Genomic DNA, 21273 nt, shown 5'->3' with positions numbered 1-21273 from the left:
TTAAATGAAGGCATATATACATTTTTCAACCATTTTCCATCCCAAAAATTTGGAATAAGCTAAGTCTTTGATTTCTGGTCAAATAGATGGAAAATGGGTCTTAGACAACATATACCAGAAAAAGTATTCAACGGTATTAGGGCCTCCCGAGTGGCACAGCGGTCTAAGGCGTCACTAAAGACCATGGTTCGATCCCGAGCTGTATCACAATTGGCCGTGATCGAGAGTCGCATAGGGCGGTGCACAATTGGCCCAGCGTCGTCCGGGTTAGGGGAGGGTTTGGCCGGGAGGGCTTTACTTGGTTCATCGCGCTCTAGCGCCTCCTTGTGGCGGGCCGGGTGCCTGCAAGCTAACCTCAGTGGTCAGTTGAACAATCTTTCCTCCAACACATTGCTGCGGCTGGCTTACGGGTTAAGCGGGCAGGTGTTAAGAAGCGCAGTTAGGCGGGTCATGTTTCAAAGCATGACTCGACCTTCGCCTCCCAAGGCCATTGGGGAGTTGCAGCGATGAGACGAGAAAAAGAGGGTAAAATACACACACACAAAAAAAGGATTACAATAGAAATACATCAAAACACAATAATGCCAACTAATATCAACACTTATGTTCAGTTTTGGAGAAATTATTTGCAGTCTGTACTTTTTAAAGAAACATTCCCTTGCGCCTGGTAATTCCTTTACCAAAAACCATGAGGAGGGAGGATAATGAACGTTTTGCAGAAGTAACAAGTCAAGGTAGTTAGTTGTAGTTTCTTTTACTGATCTCAAGTTTATTTACAAATGATTAAAACAAATGATTAAAACTCGTAATTCTGTTACCAAATCGGTAAAAATCTGTAACGGAATTACTGCAATTGAATTGTCTACAATGGGAAATCGTAGTAGTCACAAACCATAGTTCTGACCACCTGCTACTGCCTCCCCTTCCACTGGCATACTGTTCTGTTCAGCTTAGGGATGTTAATAGTTAACCGTTAGTCAGTTAGCCACCAAAAATACATGTAAAAGGTCGTGCTTATCAGTCTATAGTATGCAAACACACTTTCATGGAATTAAATTGGTGTCAGAATTAAACAATTCTCGTCAGTCATAAAACCGGAATTATTATTTTGCCCAAAACAGTAATGTATAGTGAGTTTATAAAGTTAGAAAGTAGCCTGCATAACATCAACTAATGACGGCTCTGTCTCTAGTCAGAGTGAGCTATGAAAAGCCAGAGTGGAGACTCATTGCTAGGCAACTCACAGATGCAGGCTGCAGTGGAGCTGAGTGGAGCTGAGGGAGAGACCGAGTGGAGCAGCACACAGCAGCTAACAACAGCTAAGCTAGAAACCGATAAAGTTCTTCAGAATGTTCTCTCCTGTTCTACTGGTTTTTATATCAACTTTCTTTCGTTGTCCAAAAGCATTATCCTAGTCCTGTTAACAACCCATCCTAGTTGTTGCATATTTAGATTTCCCCTCTTTCTAAGTTTCTAACGGAGATGTTCACCTCTGCCACATGAAACCCAGGGCCGGCGACATTCAATCTCACAGGGGGGACAACTATGGAACCTGTGTGTGCAAGCGCTTGCACAATTTCTTTAATGGGTGTTACAGTAAAGACCATAGTTGGCGCGTGAGTTTTACGTTTGAGGATGCTTACAATTTATCTGACCATTTCTACCGATCTGCGTGCCAGTTATGATTGCTGACAGGTGTATAAAATCGGTCACACAGTCATGCAATCTCCATAGACAAACATTGGCAGTATGATGGCCTTCATGGGCCTCTTAGTTTCAGTGAAGGGAAATCTTAACGCTACAGCATACAGTAACATTCTAGACGATTCTGTGCTTCCAACTTTGTGGCAACAGTTTGTGGGGCGAGCGGTTTGCTGATGTTAGCGTTGTGAACAGAGGTATTGGTATGGGCAGGCATAAGCTGCGGACGACGAACACAATTGCATTTTATCGATGGCAATTTGAATGCACAGAGATACCGTGACGAGATCCTGAGGTCCATTGTCGTGCCATTCATCCACCGCCATAACTTAATGTTTTGGCATGATAATGCACAACCTCATGTCGCAAGGATCTATACACAATTCCTGGAAGCTGAAAATGTCCCAGTTCCTCCATGGCCTGCATACTCACCATACATGTCACCCATTGAGCATGTTTGGTATGGTCTGGATCAACATGTATGACAGCGTGTTTCATTTCCCGACAATATCCAGCAACGTCAAACAGCCATTGAAGAGGAGTGGCACAATATTCCACAGGCCATAATCAACAGCCTGATCAACTCTATGCAAAGGAGATGAAGCAAATGGTGGTCACACCAGATACTGGCTGGTTTTCTGATCCATACTGTACCCCTACCTTTTTTATGCATCTGTGACCAGAGAAGGGAGAAACTCCCTAAATACAGATGTGCCAAGCTTGTAGCGTCATACCCAAGAAGACGCAAGGCTGTAATCGCTGCCAAAGGTGCTTCAACAAAGTACTGAGTAAAGGGTCTGAATACTTACACTACCGTTCAAAAGTAGTGTAAGTATTTTGTCCGTTAAAATAACATGAATTAGTTCAGAAATACAGTGTAGACATTGTTAATGTTGTAAATGACTATTGTAGCTGGAAACGGCAGATTATTTTAATGGAATATCTACATAGGCATACATTATCAGCAACCATCACTTCTGTGTTCCAATGGCATACTGTGTTAGCTAATCCAAGTTTATCATTTTAAAAAGGCTAATTGATCATTAGAAAACCCTTTTGCAATTATGTTAGCACAGCTGAAAACTGTTGGTCTGATTAAAGAAGCAATAAAACTCTCCATCTTTAGACTAGTTGAGTATCTGGAGCATCAGCATTTGTGGGTTCAATTACATGCTCAAAATGTCCAGAAACAAAGAACTTTCTTCTGAAACTTGTCAATCTATTCTTGTTCTGAGAAATGAAGGCTATTCCATGTGAGAAATTGCCAAGAAACTGAAGATCTAGTACAACACTGTGGACTACTCCCTTCACAGAACAGTGCAAACTGTCTCTAACCAGAATAGAAAGAGTGGGAGGCCCCGGTGCACAACTGAGCAAGTGTGTCTAGTTTGAGAAACAGACACCTCACAAGTCCTCAACTGGCAGCTTCATTAAATAGTACCCGCAAAACACCAGTCTCAGCGTCAACAGTGATGAGGCGACTCCGGGATGCTGGCCTTCTAGGCAGTGTTGCAAAGAAAAAGCCGTATCTCAGACTGGCCAATAAAAAAAAATATTAAGATGGGCAAAAGAACACAGACACTGGACAGAGGAACTCTGCATAGAAGGCCAGCATTTATTTAGAAAATGTAATAAAAAGAAGCAGCTTGCTTGTTTAAGGCTAAATTGTTTTCGGAATTGGAACCAGATTTTAAGGGAGTTCTTGACAATGGGATTCAGAACATGGATGCCTAGGTTCATGGGCAGTGGGGAGCACAAGAGCGAGACAGGAGAAGTTGGAAGGCTTGACTAACTCCATGGTGGCTTAAGTTGGACCATCCTAGTTTTCAAATGTAGAAACCCAATAAACACATTTAGATATATTTGTTGGCCAGTAGTAGTGTAAAAAATTGGGAAGGCCCAGTCAGCCTGCGGGCTTAGGTCTCTCTAAATATACCCTTTTCATTCGTGGATTTGACTTATTCCAAATGAAGTTGGAAATGTAGCTGTCCAGTTGTTTGAACATCGACTTTGGCAAAAAAGTGGGATTTAAGTATAAACAACATAGGTAGTACAGTCATCAACAGAATTAATGCGACCTGCTAATGAAATGGGAAGAGACTCAATGGCCATATCAAATAGGAAAGGGGATAAACAGCAACCCTGCCTGACCCCCCTGTGGAGAGGGAAGTAGCTGGAGGTAACACTGTAGTTGCAAACAGAAGCCACTGGGGACGAGTACAAATTCTTAATCTAGGAAAGGAATGACGGGTCAAACCCAAATCTCTCTAGTATTGTAAATAGACATTCCCACTCAACCCAGTCGAAAGCCTTCTCAGCATCAAGAGAGATGACGACCTCTGGCTGTGGAGTTGAGTGGGCAGAATAAAGAACATTACATAGCCGCCGCATATTATAGAAAAATTGCCTACCTGAGATAAATCTGGTTTGGTTAGAGTTAATTATGAGGCATCACTGTCTCTAAACGGCATTAGCGAGAATTTGATAAAAAAATCGCAGCACAAAGGCTTATAGGCCTGTATGAGCCACAGTCTAGGGGATTCTTGTCCTTTTTAAGCAAAATCAAAATAGTCGCCTGGGTAAGTGTCTGGGGCCATTTCTGACTAGAAAATGTTTCATTGTACATTGAGCTGAGGATAGGGAATAGTTTAGAAGAGAATGTTTATCAAATTCAATGGGGAAGCCATCAGGCCCAGGGGCTTTATCGCTCTGCATGGACTGGATTGCCAGAGTAGCTTCATCATCACTTATTCAGGCATCCGTATTAGTTGGTCCAGATGGTCTAGAAATGCATCTGAGATGTGTCAGGAAGAGCAAAGAGCAGAGTAGAATTGCTTAAATTGATTGTTGATTTCTTTGGGATTGGTAGAAGTTCAAATCAGAAGCAACACAGACTTCAGGTATGGTGCCTCTAGCAGCGGATTGTCGAAGCTTGTGAGATAACAACTTGCCAGCCTTCTCTCTCTGTACATAAAATGTCTGACTCGACTTAAACAGAAGCTGCTCCGTTTGTTTAGTGGTAAAGATTGTCAAATTCCGATTGGTGTAGCAGTCTCTCTTTGTAGAGTTCAGGAGTCAGAGAAGAGGTATACCTGTTGTCCACATTTAGAATGAGTTGAGATGGCTCCCATAAGCGTTTTGTGTACTGTTTATCGTCATAGGCTGTGTATGAAATAATTTGGCCCCTTAGATATGCTTTTAACGACTCCCACGCAGTAGAGTGAGACACGTCAGGGGTGCGGTTGATATGTATAAAGATGTGTATTTTTTAAAGGAATTCCAGGATAGTAGTAGTGGGTCAAGTCGTCACGCGTTGTGACGCAGTACTGCCCGGAAAGCGGATATCTAGCAGGACAGGGATATGGTCTGAGATAATGATGCTGTGATATTGGCTATTAGAATTCTATTGTCCGGCAGGAAAAAGTAAATCCTAGAGTACGAGTGGTGGACTGGAGATAAAAGGAATACTGTTTAGCAGTGGGATTGCTCCTGGCTCCTGGCTGCCCCTCTGGCCTCAGCACCACAGTTGGAGTGAAATATTTGGTCGACCCATCCTCTCTTTAGTTTATCATGGTCGCTACCGGAGATGGGTTTCTTGGAGAAAAACAATGTCCGGACTTAAAGACTTAAGATGAGCATAAACTCGGCTACGCTTGACCACATGGTTAATTCCTTTTAAGTTCCAGCTGATAAAGCAAGTGGAGCCTGGAGTATGTGAATCAGGCATTCATTGTTTTGTTTTTTAAAGCTTTTCTTTATTTAACATTTATTTAACTAGGCAAGTCAGTTAATTAAAAAAATTTTTTATTTACAATGATGGCATACAACGGCCAAACCCGGACGACGCTGGGACAATTTTGCGCCGCCCTATGGGACTCTCAATCACGGCCGGTTGTGATACAGCCTGGATACGAACCAGGGTGTCTGGAGTGACGGCTCTAGCATTGAGATGCAGTGCCTTAGACCGCTGCACCACTTGGGAGCCCCCAACTTAGCAAAGAATGTTAGTACAATCACATGGCCAGTGTAAAAATATAAATAAAACACAAAAACAGCTAAAAACAAAATATACCCAGAAGAAAAGCTTGGACCCCAATGCTGGCCTTCCCCCTGTTGGAAGGCTGCATCTACCTCTCCTAGACCAGAGCAAAATACTCCCGTGTTAAACTGAACCTCAGTAGAGATCTATCCAGGGCCAACATAATCAAGTTTAAATGTAGGGAAAGAATTCTGGAAGGAACCACCTCAGTTCTCTCATGGATCTTATGCAATATGCATATATAAAAAAAGGAAGTATACGTGGCTAGGCTAATTCTACCGTGCCACCTAGCACCGGGACTGCCCAGCCGCAGCTAGTTGGTAAAAGCTAATTGTGCCATGTACTATAAATAAAATACGATTCAAACTATATTGTCCTTGGTATGTATATGATGACATATTCTCACATCATTGTTCATAACGTTAAGTTACTGGAAGAATAATTGTCCTTTTTTGGCAGCAGGGTGGAGGCACGTTTCTAATCAAGAAAGGAGTTCACTAGTTGGTCCTTAATCGCATTAGCATGGCTAGTGTAGGGTCAGGGGCAGAGTATGGGCCTAAAATGGCTAGTTAGTCGTATATCGCCTATCCTCCTGTGGCTGTAGGTGTGCGACGATGTATTCTTTAGCCCTTGTTGGGTCCACGAATGTCTTCTGCTTGCCGGAGGGAGTAGTGTTCTTCAGCACTGCTGGGTAGAAAACACCGAACTTGGTGTCCAGACAGTGATGTAGGAGCCCCCTCACCTTGTTGAAGGCTGACCTCTTCTACATGACTGACGATACTTTTTCAGTGTCACCACTTTGTTGGTTTAAGTATTTCCGCCACTTTCCAGGCGATTCAGATGGGTGGTCTTTTTCGCCAAGTTTAGCCAGCACGTCTGTTCAGACTTAATGATAGCCGCCATTACCTTGGCTAGGTCGGGGAGGATCAGAGTCCATGTCATTATCCGGTGAGCCCGAGGCTTTAGTAGAGGCCTGCTCATTTGTGACTCGTGGTCATTGTTTTGACATTTTACAATGAAAAGGCCAAAAATATGTGGTGGTTAATTTCTTTACTATGAAATGAAGAAAGACCCATTTATAACACAAGTCAGAGTTAAACTAAATATTGAATCACTTATTAATAAGGGAGCAGGTCGATACAACGCACACATATAAAGTGAATCGATTGAGTGCTCTACGATAATGATGGCTGGTCGACGAATCACCCTCAGATGATTCGTTGAGACCCCCGAGACAAAAGTACAAAAGGTATTTTATAGCCAAGATACACCCCTTTCAACCTACATGACGAACAACAGATGTATAGAATGGGTCACAAGGTTAAGATTTGTATGAAAGATACTTATAATTCACAGCAGACCGTATCTGCTGTAAAAACAGTTCTCTCTCCCTGGTACCATTTGGAACAGAAACATTAACTCATGCTCTGGAATGCGGCCTCTTTAGGTTTTATCACCCAAAAGACATGGTAAATCTCCTGTCAGTGTTACCTCCCAGAGGCCCATCCTCAGTAGAACACACACAGGTGAGCCTTCTACCAACCCTTTATTCTGTTGCATAAACTAACCGATAGATGCAATAATAGCATTATAACATAATCTGGTCATTTCCACCACAAATGTCAGGAAAAAAGTGAGTTGGGTTTGATTCCTAATTAAATGTTACAAAATTAACACGGTAGGAAAGGTGTTGGTCAAGTATTAATAGTTCATTGTTCTCCCTAGACAGGAGCACGGAGAAAACGTGTCTTCACATGTTGCTGCTCACCAGCGCCCCCATATTAATATAATATTGAATGCATTAACAGAAATTACCGTAACCAAACATTGTAGATTACAAATGATGGTAATTAACTTTCAAATGTACTACTGGTGATACTGGTGTGCCATCTCCGCAGCCTCCGCAATGGATTAGTCCAATCAGAGAGGCATGAATCAGGTGTCTCGTGTGCCATATATTTTTTTTTTAATAGATATTTTTGCCACTGCTCGACTAAAGAAAATCTTGGTCAAACAGCCAATCGACCAAACAATCGACCGGTTGAGTAAATGAGGTCAGCCCTATAAAACAGTATGTTTTATAGTATTATTAAAGTGACCAGTGTTCCATGTACACTACCGTTCAAAGGTTTTGTGGTCACTTAGAAATGTACTTGTTATCCATGAAAAAAATACATGAAATGAGTTGCAAGATGATTAGGAAATATAGTCAAGATGTTAACATTATTTAAATGATAATTGTCCTTCAAACTTTGCTTTTGTCAAAGAATCCTCCATTTGCAGCAATTACAGCCTTGCAGACCTTTTGACATTCTAGTTGTCAATTTGTTGAGGTAATCTGAAGAGATTTCATCCCATGCTTCCTGAAGCTCCTCCCACAAGTTGGATTGGCTTGATGGGCACTTCTTACGTACCATGTGGTCAAGCTGCTCCCACAACAGCTCAATAGGGTTGAGATCCGGTGACTGTGTTGGCCACTCCATTATAGACAGAATACCAGCTGACTGCTTCTTCCCTAAATAGTTCTTGCATAGTTTGGAGCTGTGCTTTGGGTCATTGTCTTGTTGTAGGAGCAAATTGGCTCCAATTAGGCACAGTCCACAGGGTGTGGTATGGCGTTGCAAAATGGAGTGATAGCCTTCCTTCTTCAAGATCCCTTTTACACTGTACACATCTCCCACTTTCCCACCACCAAAGCACCCCCAGACCACATCACATTGCCTCCACCATGCTTGACAGATGGCGTCAATCTCCAGCATCTTTTCATTTTTTCTGCATCTTCCAAATGTTCTTCTTTGTGATCCGAACACAAACTTAAATTTGTCGGTCCATAAAACTTTTTTCCAATCTTCCTCTATCCAGTGTCCGTGTTCTTTTGCCCATCTTTTCTTTTATTGGCCAGTCTGAGATTTGGCTTTTTCTTTACAACTCTGCCTAGAAGGCCAGCATCCCGAAGTCACCTCTTCACTGTTGACATTGAGATTGTTGTTTTGCGGGTACTATTTAAAGAACCTGCCAGTTGAGGACTTGTGAGGCGTCTGTTTCTCAAACTAGACACTCTAATGTAGTTGTCCACTTGCTCAGTTGTGCACTGGGCCTCCCACTCCTCTTTCTATTCTGGTTAGAGACAGTTTGCACTGTTCTGTGAAGGGAGTAGTACACAGCGTTGTACAAGATATTCAGTTTCTTGGCAATTTCTCACATGGAACAGCTTTCCTTTCTCAGAACAAGAATAGACTGACGAGTTTCAGAAGAAAGTTCTTTGTTTCTGCCCATTTTGAGCCTGTAATCGAATGCACAACTGCTGATGCTCCAGATACTCAGCTAGTCTAAAGAAGGCCAGTTGTATTGTTTCTTTAAATCAGCACCACAGTTTTCAGCTATGCTAACATAATTGCAAAAGGGTTTTCTAATGATCAATTAGCCTTTGAAAGTTATCAACTTGGATTAGCTAATACAGTATGCCATTGGAACACAGGAGTGATGGTTGCTGATCATGGGCCATAAATAAAATCAGCCGTTTCCAGTAGAGGTTGACCGATTATTATTTTTCAACGCCGATACCGATTATTGGAGAACCCCCCCCCAAAAGCCGATACCGATTAATCTATTTTTTAAATTTGTAATAATGACAATTACAACAATACTGAATGAACACTTATTTTAACTTAATTTAATATAATACATCAATAAAATCAATTTAGCCTAAAAAAAATAATGAAACATGTTCAATTTGGTTTAAATAATGCAAAAACAAAGTGTTGGAGAAGAAAGTAAAAGTGCAATTTATTGCCATGTAAGAAAGCTAACATTTAAGTTCCTTGCTCAGAATATGAGAACATATGAAAGCTGGTGGTTCCTTTTAACATGAGACTTCAATATTCCCAGGTAAGAAGTTTTAGGATGTAGTTATTATAGGCATTATAGGACTATTTCTCTCAATACCATTTGTATTTCATATACCTTTGACTATTGGATGTTCTTATAGGCACTATAGTATTGCCAGTGTAACAGTATAGCTTCCGTCCCTCTCCTCGCTCCTACCTGGGCTCGAACCAGGAACACAACGACAACAGCCACCCTCAAAGCAGCGTTACCCATCGCTCCACAAAAGCCGCGGCCCTTGCAGAGCAAGGTGAACAACAACTCCAAGTCTCAGAGCGAGTGACGTTTGAAACACTATTAGCGCGCATCCCGCTAACTAGCTAGCCATTTCACATCGGTTACACCAGCCTAATCCCGGGAGTTGATAGGCTTGAAGTCATAAACAGCTGCTGACAAACGCACGAAAGTGCTGTTGGAATGAATGCTTACGAGCCTGCTGCTGCCTACCACCAGTCAGTCAGAGTGCTCTATCAAATCATAGACTTAGTTATAACATGATAACACACAGAAATGCGAGCCGTAGGTCATTAATATGGTAGAATCCGGAAACTATCATCTCGAAAACAAGACGTTTATTCTTTCAGTGAAATACGGAACCGTTCCATGTTTTATCTAACGGTTGGCATCCATAAATCTAAATACTCATGTTACATTGCACAACCTTCAATGTTATGTCATAATTATGTAAAATTCCGGCAAATTACGCAGCCCAAACTGTTGCATATACACTGACTCTGTGTGCAATGAATGCAAGAGAAGTGACAACCTGGTTAATATTGCCTGCTAACCTGGATTTCTTTTAGCTAAATATGCAGGTTTAAAAAGATATACTTCTGTGTATTGATTTTAAGAAAGGCATTGATGTTTATGGTTAGGTTCAAATTGGAGCAACGATACGCACCGCATCGATTATATGCAACGCAGGACACGCTAGATAAACTAGTAATATCATCAACCATGTGTAGTTAACTTGCGATTATGATTGATTGAATGATTGTTTTTTATAAGATAAGTTTAATTCTAGCTAGCAACTTACCTTGGCTTACTGCATTCCGATTGTTATGAAAACGTGAAATCGGCCCTAATTAAATCGGCCATTCCGATTAAATCAGACTACCTCTAGTTTCCAGCTACAATAGTCATTTACAACATTAACCATATCTACAATGTATTTCTGATCAATTTGATGTTATTTTAAATGGACAAAAAAAAAAAAGTGCTGTCTGGGCCGGCAGCCTTAAATGTCTTACTCACGTCGGCCACGGAGAACAAGAGCTCACAGGCCTCTGGAGTGGCCCGTGTTGGTGGCACTGTGTTATCCTCAAAGCAGGTGTTTAGCTTGTCCGGGAGCAAGACGTCGGTGTCCACGACATGGCTGGTTTTCCCTTTGTAATCCGTGATTGTCTGGAGTCCCTGCCGCATAACGTCTCGTGTCTGAGCCGTTGAAGAGTCATCACTGAAGTTCCTTCATAGAGGCCGCTCTTTCGTAGGTATAATTCTGTGGGCTTTGTTCAGATAATGCATGTTATAACAACAAGATGCCCAACTCTTCAAGCCCAGCATTCTCTCTTCACCCGCAAAGTTTTTGTTGCATCTTACACTACACTTGCCCACTCCATAGCAAGCTGCTCTATCCATTGGTGAAGTCATTTAGTGTAGAGCTAAATAAAAAAAAATGTAAGTGCCAATTTCAGAGGTTTAGAAAGGAACGATATAAACCGTTCGAACGGGTTCAGAACTGTAATTTGCTGGTTGGAACAGTGGAACGGAACAACAACAACAACAAAAATGGCTCTGTTCAGAATGAAACGATTGGAAAATCATTTTGGTTCAAACCCCTGCTGCTTCATTACATAGTTAAAAAGACTGGTCCCCAGACGACAGCTAACATTCCACTTCTTGCCACTCCTGTCATTTTAAATGAGTGGAATGTAACAGCTGAACAGAGATGGCAACCAGGCTACAGTAGTTGCATGTTCAATAATATGAGATGATAGGCTCACTATTATCTCATTAACATTTTTTTTTTTTAAAAAGCTATTTTTGTAACATTTCTGTTCCATGCACAGTATATTCCGTTGGTCACATCATTTTACGGTTTGGAACGAATTTAACCATAAAAATCATTGGGCGCACACACAACAAACGCATTTCACAAAGGCCCCATATTCAGATGCATGAGAAAGTAGATCTGTTGTTGCTGTGTTTTCCCCATTGTCTCTACCCTACATCAAATGATGAGTTCTATTTTTCTACAATTGGATTTCCAGGGCTCCGTGTATCATATCAGCCAATGAGTAATGTTCACACAGGAAAGGCATTTCAGACCAATAAATCCACCAGGGATGATACACTAAGGCACCGAGGGATACTGATTACAGCCAGACGTCACTAGCTTTCCCCCCAAACTCTCTGCAGTTCTGCCGTCGCAGCATTTCTCCCCAGCTTTACGGGGGAGCACTCCAATCTCCACAAAACCCATGACCCGGAGAAGGGGCTTGATTAGACCTTGAAAAAAAGCCATAGCTCGGCTGTGGCAACAGAATGAACTGGAGAAAAGGGCAGGGTACCAACCAAGGCTTTACCATGTCAAGACCATGCATAATACTGAGCAATGGATCAAACTTCAGAATCAATGAAATGTAGGTAAATGAATGCTGTAAGATCAAATAACCTCAACGATTGATCATTTCTTTGGATGACATTTAGGCTACAGGAATATCAGCAAACGAACACTGATGCGAGAGATGAAGTCAGTAGCCTACCTAGAAGCAAAACAATCGAGCCAAGTACCAGCTGCTCTCTCACGAAGCCATGCCTACAGTATGTTGCACTGGGAAAAGTACACTTTTGGAGCACAGCATAAACAGATGACCTCGAACACACGTAGGGCTGCAATCACTGCTCGTCTCTGGTTTGTTTTAGCTAAGGCTCAAGCAGTTTCGTCAAGAGAACACTCGTGAATACACAGATGAAGATGCATAGATGTAACAAGCAGACCACTGCCCCATTACTAGAGCACTGTAATCATGGGTATTAGCATGCCTCTGGGATCCCAAAGTTCCAAATGTAATGGCTTACAAAAATACTAAACTTCCGAAAAATAAAAACGGTAACTATTTGGTAAATCGGCTATGAAGACAGTATTTTTCTAGATGTTTAAGACCCCTGAAGCAACATTCAGAGCTTCAGACAGCAACACATTTGAAATCATTAATCACCATTGTCATGTGGGGGAGTGAGGGCAACAGAGCTAGGCGCCTAGCTAGTAAGGGGAAAGGGAATACCTAGTATGTTGCACAACTGAATGCATTCAATCAAAATGTGTCTTCCGCATTTAACCCAACCTCTGAATCAGAGAGGTGCGGGGCGCCTGCCTTAACCGATGTCATCGGGGAGCAGTTGTTGTTCGGGGTTAACTGCCTTGCTCAAGGGCAGAATGGCATCTTTCAGTTACTGGCCCAACACTCAACCGCTAAGCTACTGGCCCGATGCTCTTAACCACTAAGCTACCTGCCGCCCATATAGTCTAAAGGAAGCGAAACATTGGTCTGAGAGCTTGCCATGCAAATCTCACCACAACCAGGCCTGTCGTCAGTTAGCCCATCTCACCAGTCCTGAAAGGTTCAGTGGGTTCAGACTCTGCATGGACTACACCGAAAGAAACAGCCTTATAACAAGCAACAAAATAGTCAACTTTGTCCAGTGTGCTCAAAAACACCAACTATTTCTCTCTCCATCTTTTCACCAACTACAGGACTAAAGCACCAATTAGAGAATCCCATTATCAATATGAGAGACCCTTTTTTTCCATGAGACCCCAGAGAGAGAGAGAGACAGCACACCACAGAGCCAGCCAGCGAGCAGTAGATAGACTTTTCCTGATGAGTGCTTAATTAAAGACAAGAGTCCCCCGCAGATGGAGAAGTAGCACCTCACTGCCTCCGTCTGTGACTACCACTATCGCTCTGCTCAGCAGGCAGGGTCCATGTGGCCAGTCCACACAGCAAGCTGTGTGAAATGGTGCATGGCAGATGTATGTATCGTTCCCCGAAGAAGGGGGGGAATGTCTGCTTTGCTGACGCCATATATTTAATCAATCTTTTTTTCATTTGTGATTCATATACTGTATTACAATCTAGTTTGAGTAGTTAGGCTGGGTGGTGGTATAGTCTTCAGTGGTATAGTCTTCAAACGGTTGTATAAAATAAGTTGTACACCGACTAATCCCTTTAACCTAATCACTGTTTATTCATCTCCTCCAGACACCGAGCAGCCTGGTGTGATGTAGGGCAGGACCATGGTCGCTCAGCCAAAACTAAGGTGATTAATTGAGATCATGGGTACTGCCCAGGCCCACAAATGGGATTTGTCTCTCAAGCAGAACATCAGACTCACTGTCTGCCTGCACCTGGAATGAGCATTACAACAAATCCCAGCTTCTGATACCTTGGGCATTCAATGGGGAGTTTGAGGTCAGTGCCAAATGTAGGCTAATCACTATGAAGGGTATAGCCTACTTATTTTTTTAGACATAATACTGTAAATGCCACTCAAAAGTGTAGAATAAATCAAATGTGACTCGTTTTAGGAAACTAGGTGTATGTCGCACGTCACTACTTCACAGGAGCGGCATTTGAACGTAAACAACAAAAAAATTAATAAAAATGTGTTTTTTGCCAGAATTGCCTTCTGCAACATGTGAACTTTCATGTGCTTTAATAACAACCTTGTATTCCATTCATAAATACGAAGAAAATTGTTAAATTAAGAGCCTAGTTGGTTTAGCCACAGAAAAAGACAGGAACCTTCCTACTAGCCATGATTGGCTGAGATAATAGATGGGCTGGACATGCTGGGAGAGGAGTTTGGATTGGTCTGCCATGTAGCATGCGTCGGTCTAGAACGTGAGCAGTTCAGTATGTGTTGACAGTCCTTTCTATCACGCTGTTTTTGAAAGATATAACGTTAGCCATCGAGAACTACAAATGTTTTGCTACTTTTCTCAATATTAATGCCCTAAATTGAACAGACGCTTTAGATAGATCAGTTGGAAAAACTGATGGGCTACTTTCTGCACACACCAAGGTCAGTGTGTAGCAGAGTGACTTGACACAGTGCTGGCCAAACAAGATGTTACTACAAACGAATTGTTCCAGTCTGCCAGGAAGTGTTCCAACATGTACAGTGGGGCAAAAACGTATTTAGTCAGCCACCAATTGTGCAAGTTCTCCCACTTAAAAAGATGAGAGGACTGTAATTTTCATCATAGGTACACTTCAACTAAAAAAAAAATCCTGAAAATCACATTGTAGGATTTTTAATGAATTTATTTGCAAATTAGGGTGGAAAATAAGTATTTGGTCAATAACAAAAGTTTCTCAATACTTGTTGTATACCCTTTGTTGGCAATGACAGAGGTCAAACGTTTTCTGTAACTCTTCACAAGGTTTTCACACACTGTTGCTGGTATTTTGGCCCATTCCCCCATGCAGATCTCCTCTAGAGCAGTGATGTTTTGGGGCTGTTGCTGGGCAACACGGACTTTCAACTCCCTCCAAAGATTTTCTATGGGGTTGAGATCTGGAGACTGGCTAGGCCACTCCAGGACCTTGAAATGTTTCTTACAAAGCCACTCCTTCGTTGCCCGGGCGGTGTGTTTGGGATCAATGTCATGCTGAAAGACCCAGCCACGTTTCATCTTCAATGTCCTTGCTGATGGAAGGAGGTTTTCACTCAAAATCTCACGATACATGGCCCCATTCATTCTTTCCTTTAGACGGATCAGTCGTCCTGGTCCCTTTCCAGAAAAACAGCCCCAAAGCATGATGTTTCCACCCCCATGCTTCACAGTAGGTATGGTGTTCTTTGGATGCAACTCAGCATTCTTTGTCCTCCAAACAAGACGAGTTGAGTTTTTACCAAAAAGTTCTATTTTGGATTCATCTGACCATATGAAATTATCCCAATCTTCTTCTGGATCATCCAAATGCTCTCTAGCAAACTTCAGATGGGCCTGGACATGTACTGGCTTAAGCAGGGGGACACGTCTGGCGCTGCAGGATTTGAGTCCCTGGCGGCGTAGTGTGTTACTGATGGTAGGCTTTGTTACTTTGGTCCCAGCTCTCTGCAGGTCATTCACTAGGTCCCCCGGTGTGGTTCTGTGATTTCTGCTCACCGTTCTTGTGATCGCAAGATCTCACCCCGTGGGGTCAAAATGTAGAGCCCCAGATCGAGGGAGATTATCAGTGGTCTTGTATGTCTTCCATTTCCTAATAATTGCTCCCACAGTTGATTTCTTCAAACCAAGCTGCTTACCTATTGCAGATTCAGTCTTCCCAGCCTGGTGCAGGTCTACAATTTTGTTTCTGGTGTCCTTTGACAGCTCTTTGGTCTTGGCCATAGTGGAGTTTGGAGTGTGACTGTTTGAGGTTGTGGACAGGTGTATTTTATACTGATAACAAGTTCAAACAGGTGCCATTAATACAGGTAACGAGTGGAGGACAGAGGAGCCTCTTAAAGAAGAAGTTACAGGTCTGTGAGAGCCAGAAATCTTGCTTGTTTGTAGGTGACCAAATACTTATTTTCCACCCTAATTTGCAAATAAATTCATTAAAAATCCTACAATGTGATTTTCTGGATTTTATTTTCTCATTTTGTCTGTCATAGTTGAAGTGTACCTATGATGAAAATTACAGGCCTCTCTCATCTTTTTAAGTGGGAGAACTTGCACAATTGGGGGCTGACTAAATACTTTTTTGCCCCACTGTATACGGGTAAGAGTCTAGCTCCACTTTCAGATAGAAGTTTCAAGTTTTGTGAGAAAGTCATTTTTATTCCAAATTAAAGCTTACTGTTAGATAGCTAGCAGACGTTAGCTTGCTGCCTCACTAGCTAACGTTATGTGTATGATCTGTGTAGTAATATTATTTGAATCAGAAACCATTTGCATTGCTAATTATAGCCTAATATTAGCTAGCTAACATTGAACCTAGTTTGTTAGCTTTAGCTACCTGTAGATTCCTACTACAGCTATGATCATGTTGTATTGGTAGTAGTATGAGTTGGGATTATGCCGGTTTATTGTTTAGCTAGCTAGCTACATGTCTAAACAAAAGACCACTTTGGCCAGATTATTACATGACCCATCAAATTAGCCATGTGTGTCTGGGGATGATTACGGCCATCTATTGTATTTCATGAACGTGTACATGTCTAGACAATAGTGACACATCCACTTAGCTAGACGTGGTAGGGGGGTTATAGCATTTCTTTCACATGACCCATCAATTTAGACAAGTGTATCGGGTAAGCGTCATCTAATAATGATCAAATATTTATCTGGACACTTTCTGTTTATGATATTGCTACTATGCAAGTAACCACTTCACTGTAACATAAAGTACCTTCTGTATCCTGTGCATGTGACAAATAAACATAGATTTTATTTGATGTAGCATGTGTTTACCACATGGCCTCACATGTGAATCCTTAAAGAGATGGGTGGGGCTAAGGCTTAAGAAGGTGTAAACGATGCTGAATAGGTGTAGACAACGAAGAGCTCTCCAGTAGGTGTACCGAAACATTCAAGGCCATTTTCTCAAAAGTGGGGTTACAAGTTTATCAACTTTCAAAATCAGAATTACTTTCCAATTGTTCCTCAACTGTAGTGTATGATATACCATTTTCTAGCTCTGAGTTACTACTTTTATCCAATGTAAGACCGAATCGAGTCGGTCGGTCACAAATGTACCCTCAGTCATTATTGATGCAGCAGGGAAATAATGCCAGAGAAAACAATCTGATTGTTTGCTGCAGGGGCCAGGCACATAAATACTTTCTTGTGAATTAGCCCACTTTATCATTGCATGATGTTTACTAGCCGATTAAAAACTCAACGATTTACAATGGAGTTGAGCGGCGACTAGTGTGGGCAGACTGGATCTCCGATGTCACATAAAATTACGTTTTTAATCAAAAATGACTGATTGTAGCACCCAAAGAATAGCCACCAATTACACAGAACAATGTTGTGTGTAATTATGATGTTGGAAGGCCTAGATGATTATCAAGAACCTCAGCCACCCGAGCCAAGACCGGTTCAGCCCGCTACAATCCAAAAAGCGAGGTGAGTACAGGTGCATCAAAGCAGGGACCAAGACTGTTAAATAGTCACCACTCGCCTGCCTCCGCCCAGTACCCTGCCTCGAACTTTAGTCACTGTCACTAGCCGGCTACCACCCAATTAACTCTAACATGCACCATAGAGGCTGCTGCCCTATGTACATAGTCATGGAACACTGGTCACTTTAATAATGTCACATACTGTTTTACCCACTTCATATATATATATATATATATATATATATATATATACTGTATTCTAGTCAAGGCCTATCCTATTTAACTATTGCTGTACATAGTGCCTTCGGAAAGTATTCAGACCCCTTCACTTTTTCATATTGTTACGGTACAGCCTTATTCTAAAATGGATTATATACATTTTTTGTCCCTCAATCTACACACAATACCCCATAATGCCAAACGTACTCAGTACTTCATTGAAGAAAACTTTGGCAGCGATTACAGCCTCAAGCCTTCTTGGGTTTGACTCTACAAGCTTGGCACACCTGCATTTTGAGAGTTCAGGTTCAAGTCCGGGCTCTGGCTGGGCCACTCAAGGACATTTAGAGACTTGTCCCGAAGACACTCCTGTGTTGTCTTGCCTGTGTGCTTAGCGTCGTTGTCCTGTTGGAAGGTGAACCTTCGCCCAAGTCTGAGGTCCTGAGCACTCTGGAGCAAGTTTTCATCAAGGATCTCTCTATACTTTATCTTTGCCTCGATCCTGACTAGTCTCCCAGTCTCTGCCTCTGAAAAACATTCCCACAGGATGATGCTGCCACCACCATGCTTCACCGTAGGGATGGTGCCAGGTTTCCTCCAGATGTGATGCTTGGTATTCAGGTCAAATAGTTTAATCTTGGTTTCATCAGACCAGAGAATCTTGTTTCTCATGGTCTGAGAGTATTTAGGTGCCTTTTGGCAAACTCCAAGTGGACTGTCATGTGCCTTTTACTGAGGAGTGGCTTCCATCTGGCCGGTCAACTATAAAGGCCTGATTGGTGGAGTGCAGCAGAGATGGTTGTCCTTCTGGAAGGTTCTCCCATCTCCACAGAGGAACTCCAGAACTCTGTCAGAGTGACCATCGAGTTCTGGCCCTTCTCCCCCGATTGCTCAGTTTGGCCGGGCGGCCAGCTCTAGGAAGAGTCTTGTGGTTTCAAACTTCTTCCATTTAAGAATGAAGTAGGCCACTGTGTTCTTGGAGACCTTCAATGCTGCAGAATTGTTTTGGTACCATTCCCCAGATCTGTGCCTCGACACAATCCTGTCTCAGAGCTCTACGGACAATTCCTTCAACCTCATGGCTTGGTTTTTGCTCTGACATGCACTGTCAACTATGGCACCTCATAGACAAGTGTGTGCCTTTCCAAATCATGTCCAATCAATTGAATTTACCACAGGTGGACTCCAATCAAGTTGTAGAAACATCTCAAGGATGATCAATGGAAACAGGATGCACCGGAGTTGAATTTCGAGTCTCATAGCAAAGGGTCTGAATACATATGTAAATAAGGTATGTTTTTTAAATTTTTAATAAATTTGCCAAAAATGTTTTAAAAAACTGTTTTGCTTTATCATTATGGGGTATTGTGTAGATGGTTGAGTTTTTTAAAGTTTTTTTTAATCCATTTTAGAATACGGCTGTAACATAACAAAATGTAGAAAAAGTAGAGGTGTCTGAATACTTTCCGAAGGCACTGTATACTACTCTTCAGATTGTCTATCAATTCGGTAGATACACACACACTCCGGACATTGCTCATCCTAATATTTTTTACTTTTTAGATTTGTGTGTATTGTTACATATTAGTGCACGGCTGAAGCTAGGCACACAACCATTTCGCTACACCGGCAATTGATCTACTGAATATGTGTATGCGACCAATACAATGGGATTTGATTCGGAACTCCAGTTCGCCCACACTAGTCACCGCACTAGTCCATCATAAATCGTGGAGTTGAGTTTAATCGGCTAGATGCTCACCCACCACTGGTGCGTTTTTTATGCTACACTACTGCAATAAGGGCATTTTAGTATTTAGAGTACCTTGGGTTTTTTTATATAATGAAATTGATCACGTTGACCTTATCAGGAAAAAAAACAAGTACACTATTCAATGTTGTTGTCATGGGAAACTGGGAATGGCATTCATTGAGTAGTGACCACAACATTGCCATCACGTGCTATTTGCATTTGATTGTGAAAATATAATAACATGCATAATTGACTTTAATTTGTGTAGGTGGGTAACGTTAAACTCTCCGATGGTAAACAATGTGCCCTGTCTTGGTCTGCAGCACCGTACACAACATGTGTGTAACATACTTTTGAATACCGATGACAGCTTCGGGGCAAAAGCATGACAGTTTGTTACAAATAAATATAAATAGTTATTTCATATATTTGTGCCACATGTTTGAAATAAACCAACCTCGCGACCTCATCACTGCACGGATTATGTCACGTTAGCTAGCTAGCTAGCCAGCCAAGATTCACGCGTGCACTAGCTCTCAATGTGCATTGAAAGCAAACCACGCCAATCTCCTACTACTAAAACAGGGGAAAATATAACCAATTTCCTTCTCTTTGATACTTTCGATTCCCCTTAAAATCTGTCGTTCTCACTCAACTGCAGCCTACATTCATTTCACCTACCAGATATTTGACTTCCGTGCTCGTTCTCCTTTCTGTCACTTCTGGAACACCCACCAGCACTCCTCCAGGTCCTAGCGAGAGTCCATTTAGTTTTGTGCATGGCATTTTATTTCCGTCTCCTCTGTTGCCCCCCCAGTAGGCTGCTATGTTGACTTTACTTCATATATGGGTGCTTGATCTTATCATACAAATTCATCTTTTCTCCTTTATATTAAAGGCCCAGTGCTGTCAAAAACCTGATTTTCTTGTGTTTTATATACATTTCCACACTACAAGGTTGAAATAATATTGTGAAATTATGATAATGCCCTTTAGTGTAAGAGCTGTTTGAAAAGACCACCTGAAATTTCCGCCTGTTTTGGTGGGTTTTGGTTTTGGCCTGCTGGTGACGTCACCAGGCTGTAAATTAGTTAATAGACCAATAAGAAAGAGAGTTCCAAACCTCTCTGCCAATAACAGCTAGTTTTCAGGTTTCCCCTCTCTCAGACCCCTCCCAGACAGTCCTAGCTAAATTCTTGTTTGAGAATTTGCTCTTTGCTAAGAAGCATTTTTTTTAAAACCATTTTAATTGAAAACAATCACAGTAGGGTACTTAATTGTTACCCAGAAATGATTTGATATTGAGATAAAAATGGCTGCATTGGGCCTCAGCAAAACTACCTATGAGAACGGGGTTTATGAGAAATCGTGTTCAAATCTACAAATAAAAGAGATATATCTACAAATCAAAGACCAAATCCAAAAACACCTGTACACAGAGAGTTACAGTATGCAGTGAAGCTTTAACATGTATAAACCCTAGAATGTATTGTTGTATTCGTGAATCTACAAACATACTGATTTTTGTGTTTTCTATTGATAGAAAGTTATC

At 41.8% G+C, this 21273-nt stretch overlaps 1 protein-coding gene across 2 annotated transcripts in view; it reads right to left on the bottom strand.

Annotated features, from left to right (window-relative positions):
* The window catches only part of immp2l (inner mitochondrial membrane peptidase subunit 2), a 150172-nt gene extending 129643 nt beyond the window's left edge, over nt 1–20529 (bottom strand). Inside the window, exon 1 of one of the 2 annotated variants that reach the window (XM_029634824.2) lies at nt 20403–20529. In XM_029634824.2, coding sequence (XP_029490684.2) covers nt 20403–20507 — 105 coding nt within the window. In that variant the 5' untranslated portion in view covers nt 20508–20529. Of the gene's footprint in view, nt 1–10879; nt 11131–20402 lie in introns of those variants that run through there. The other variant, XM_029634823.2, reaches the window with a different exon arrangement.
* Between the last annotated feature and the right edge of the window lie 744 nt (nt 20530–21273).

This window comes from Oncorhynchus nerka, linkage group LG25 (assembly GCF_034236695.1).
Source record: "Oncorhynchus nerka isolate Pitt River linkage group LG25, Oner_Uvic_2.0, whole genome shotgun sequence".
NCBI lineage: Eukaryota > Metazoa > Chordata > Actinopteri > Salmoniformes > Salmonidae > Oncorhynchus > Oncorhynchus nerka.
Note: the sequence above shows the minus strand (reverse complement) of the source record. Positions and strands in the feature narration are given on the sequence as shown.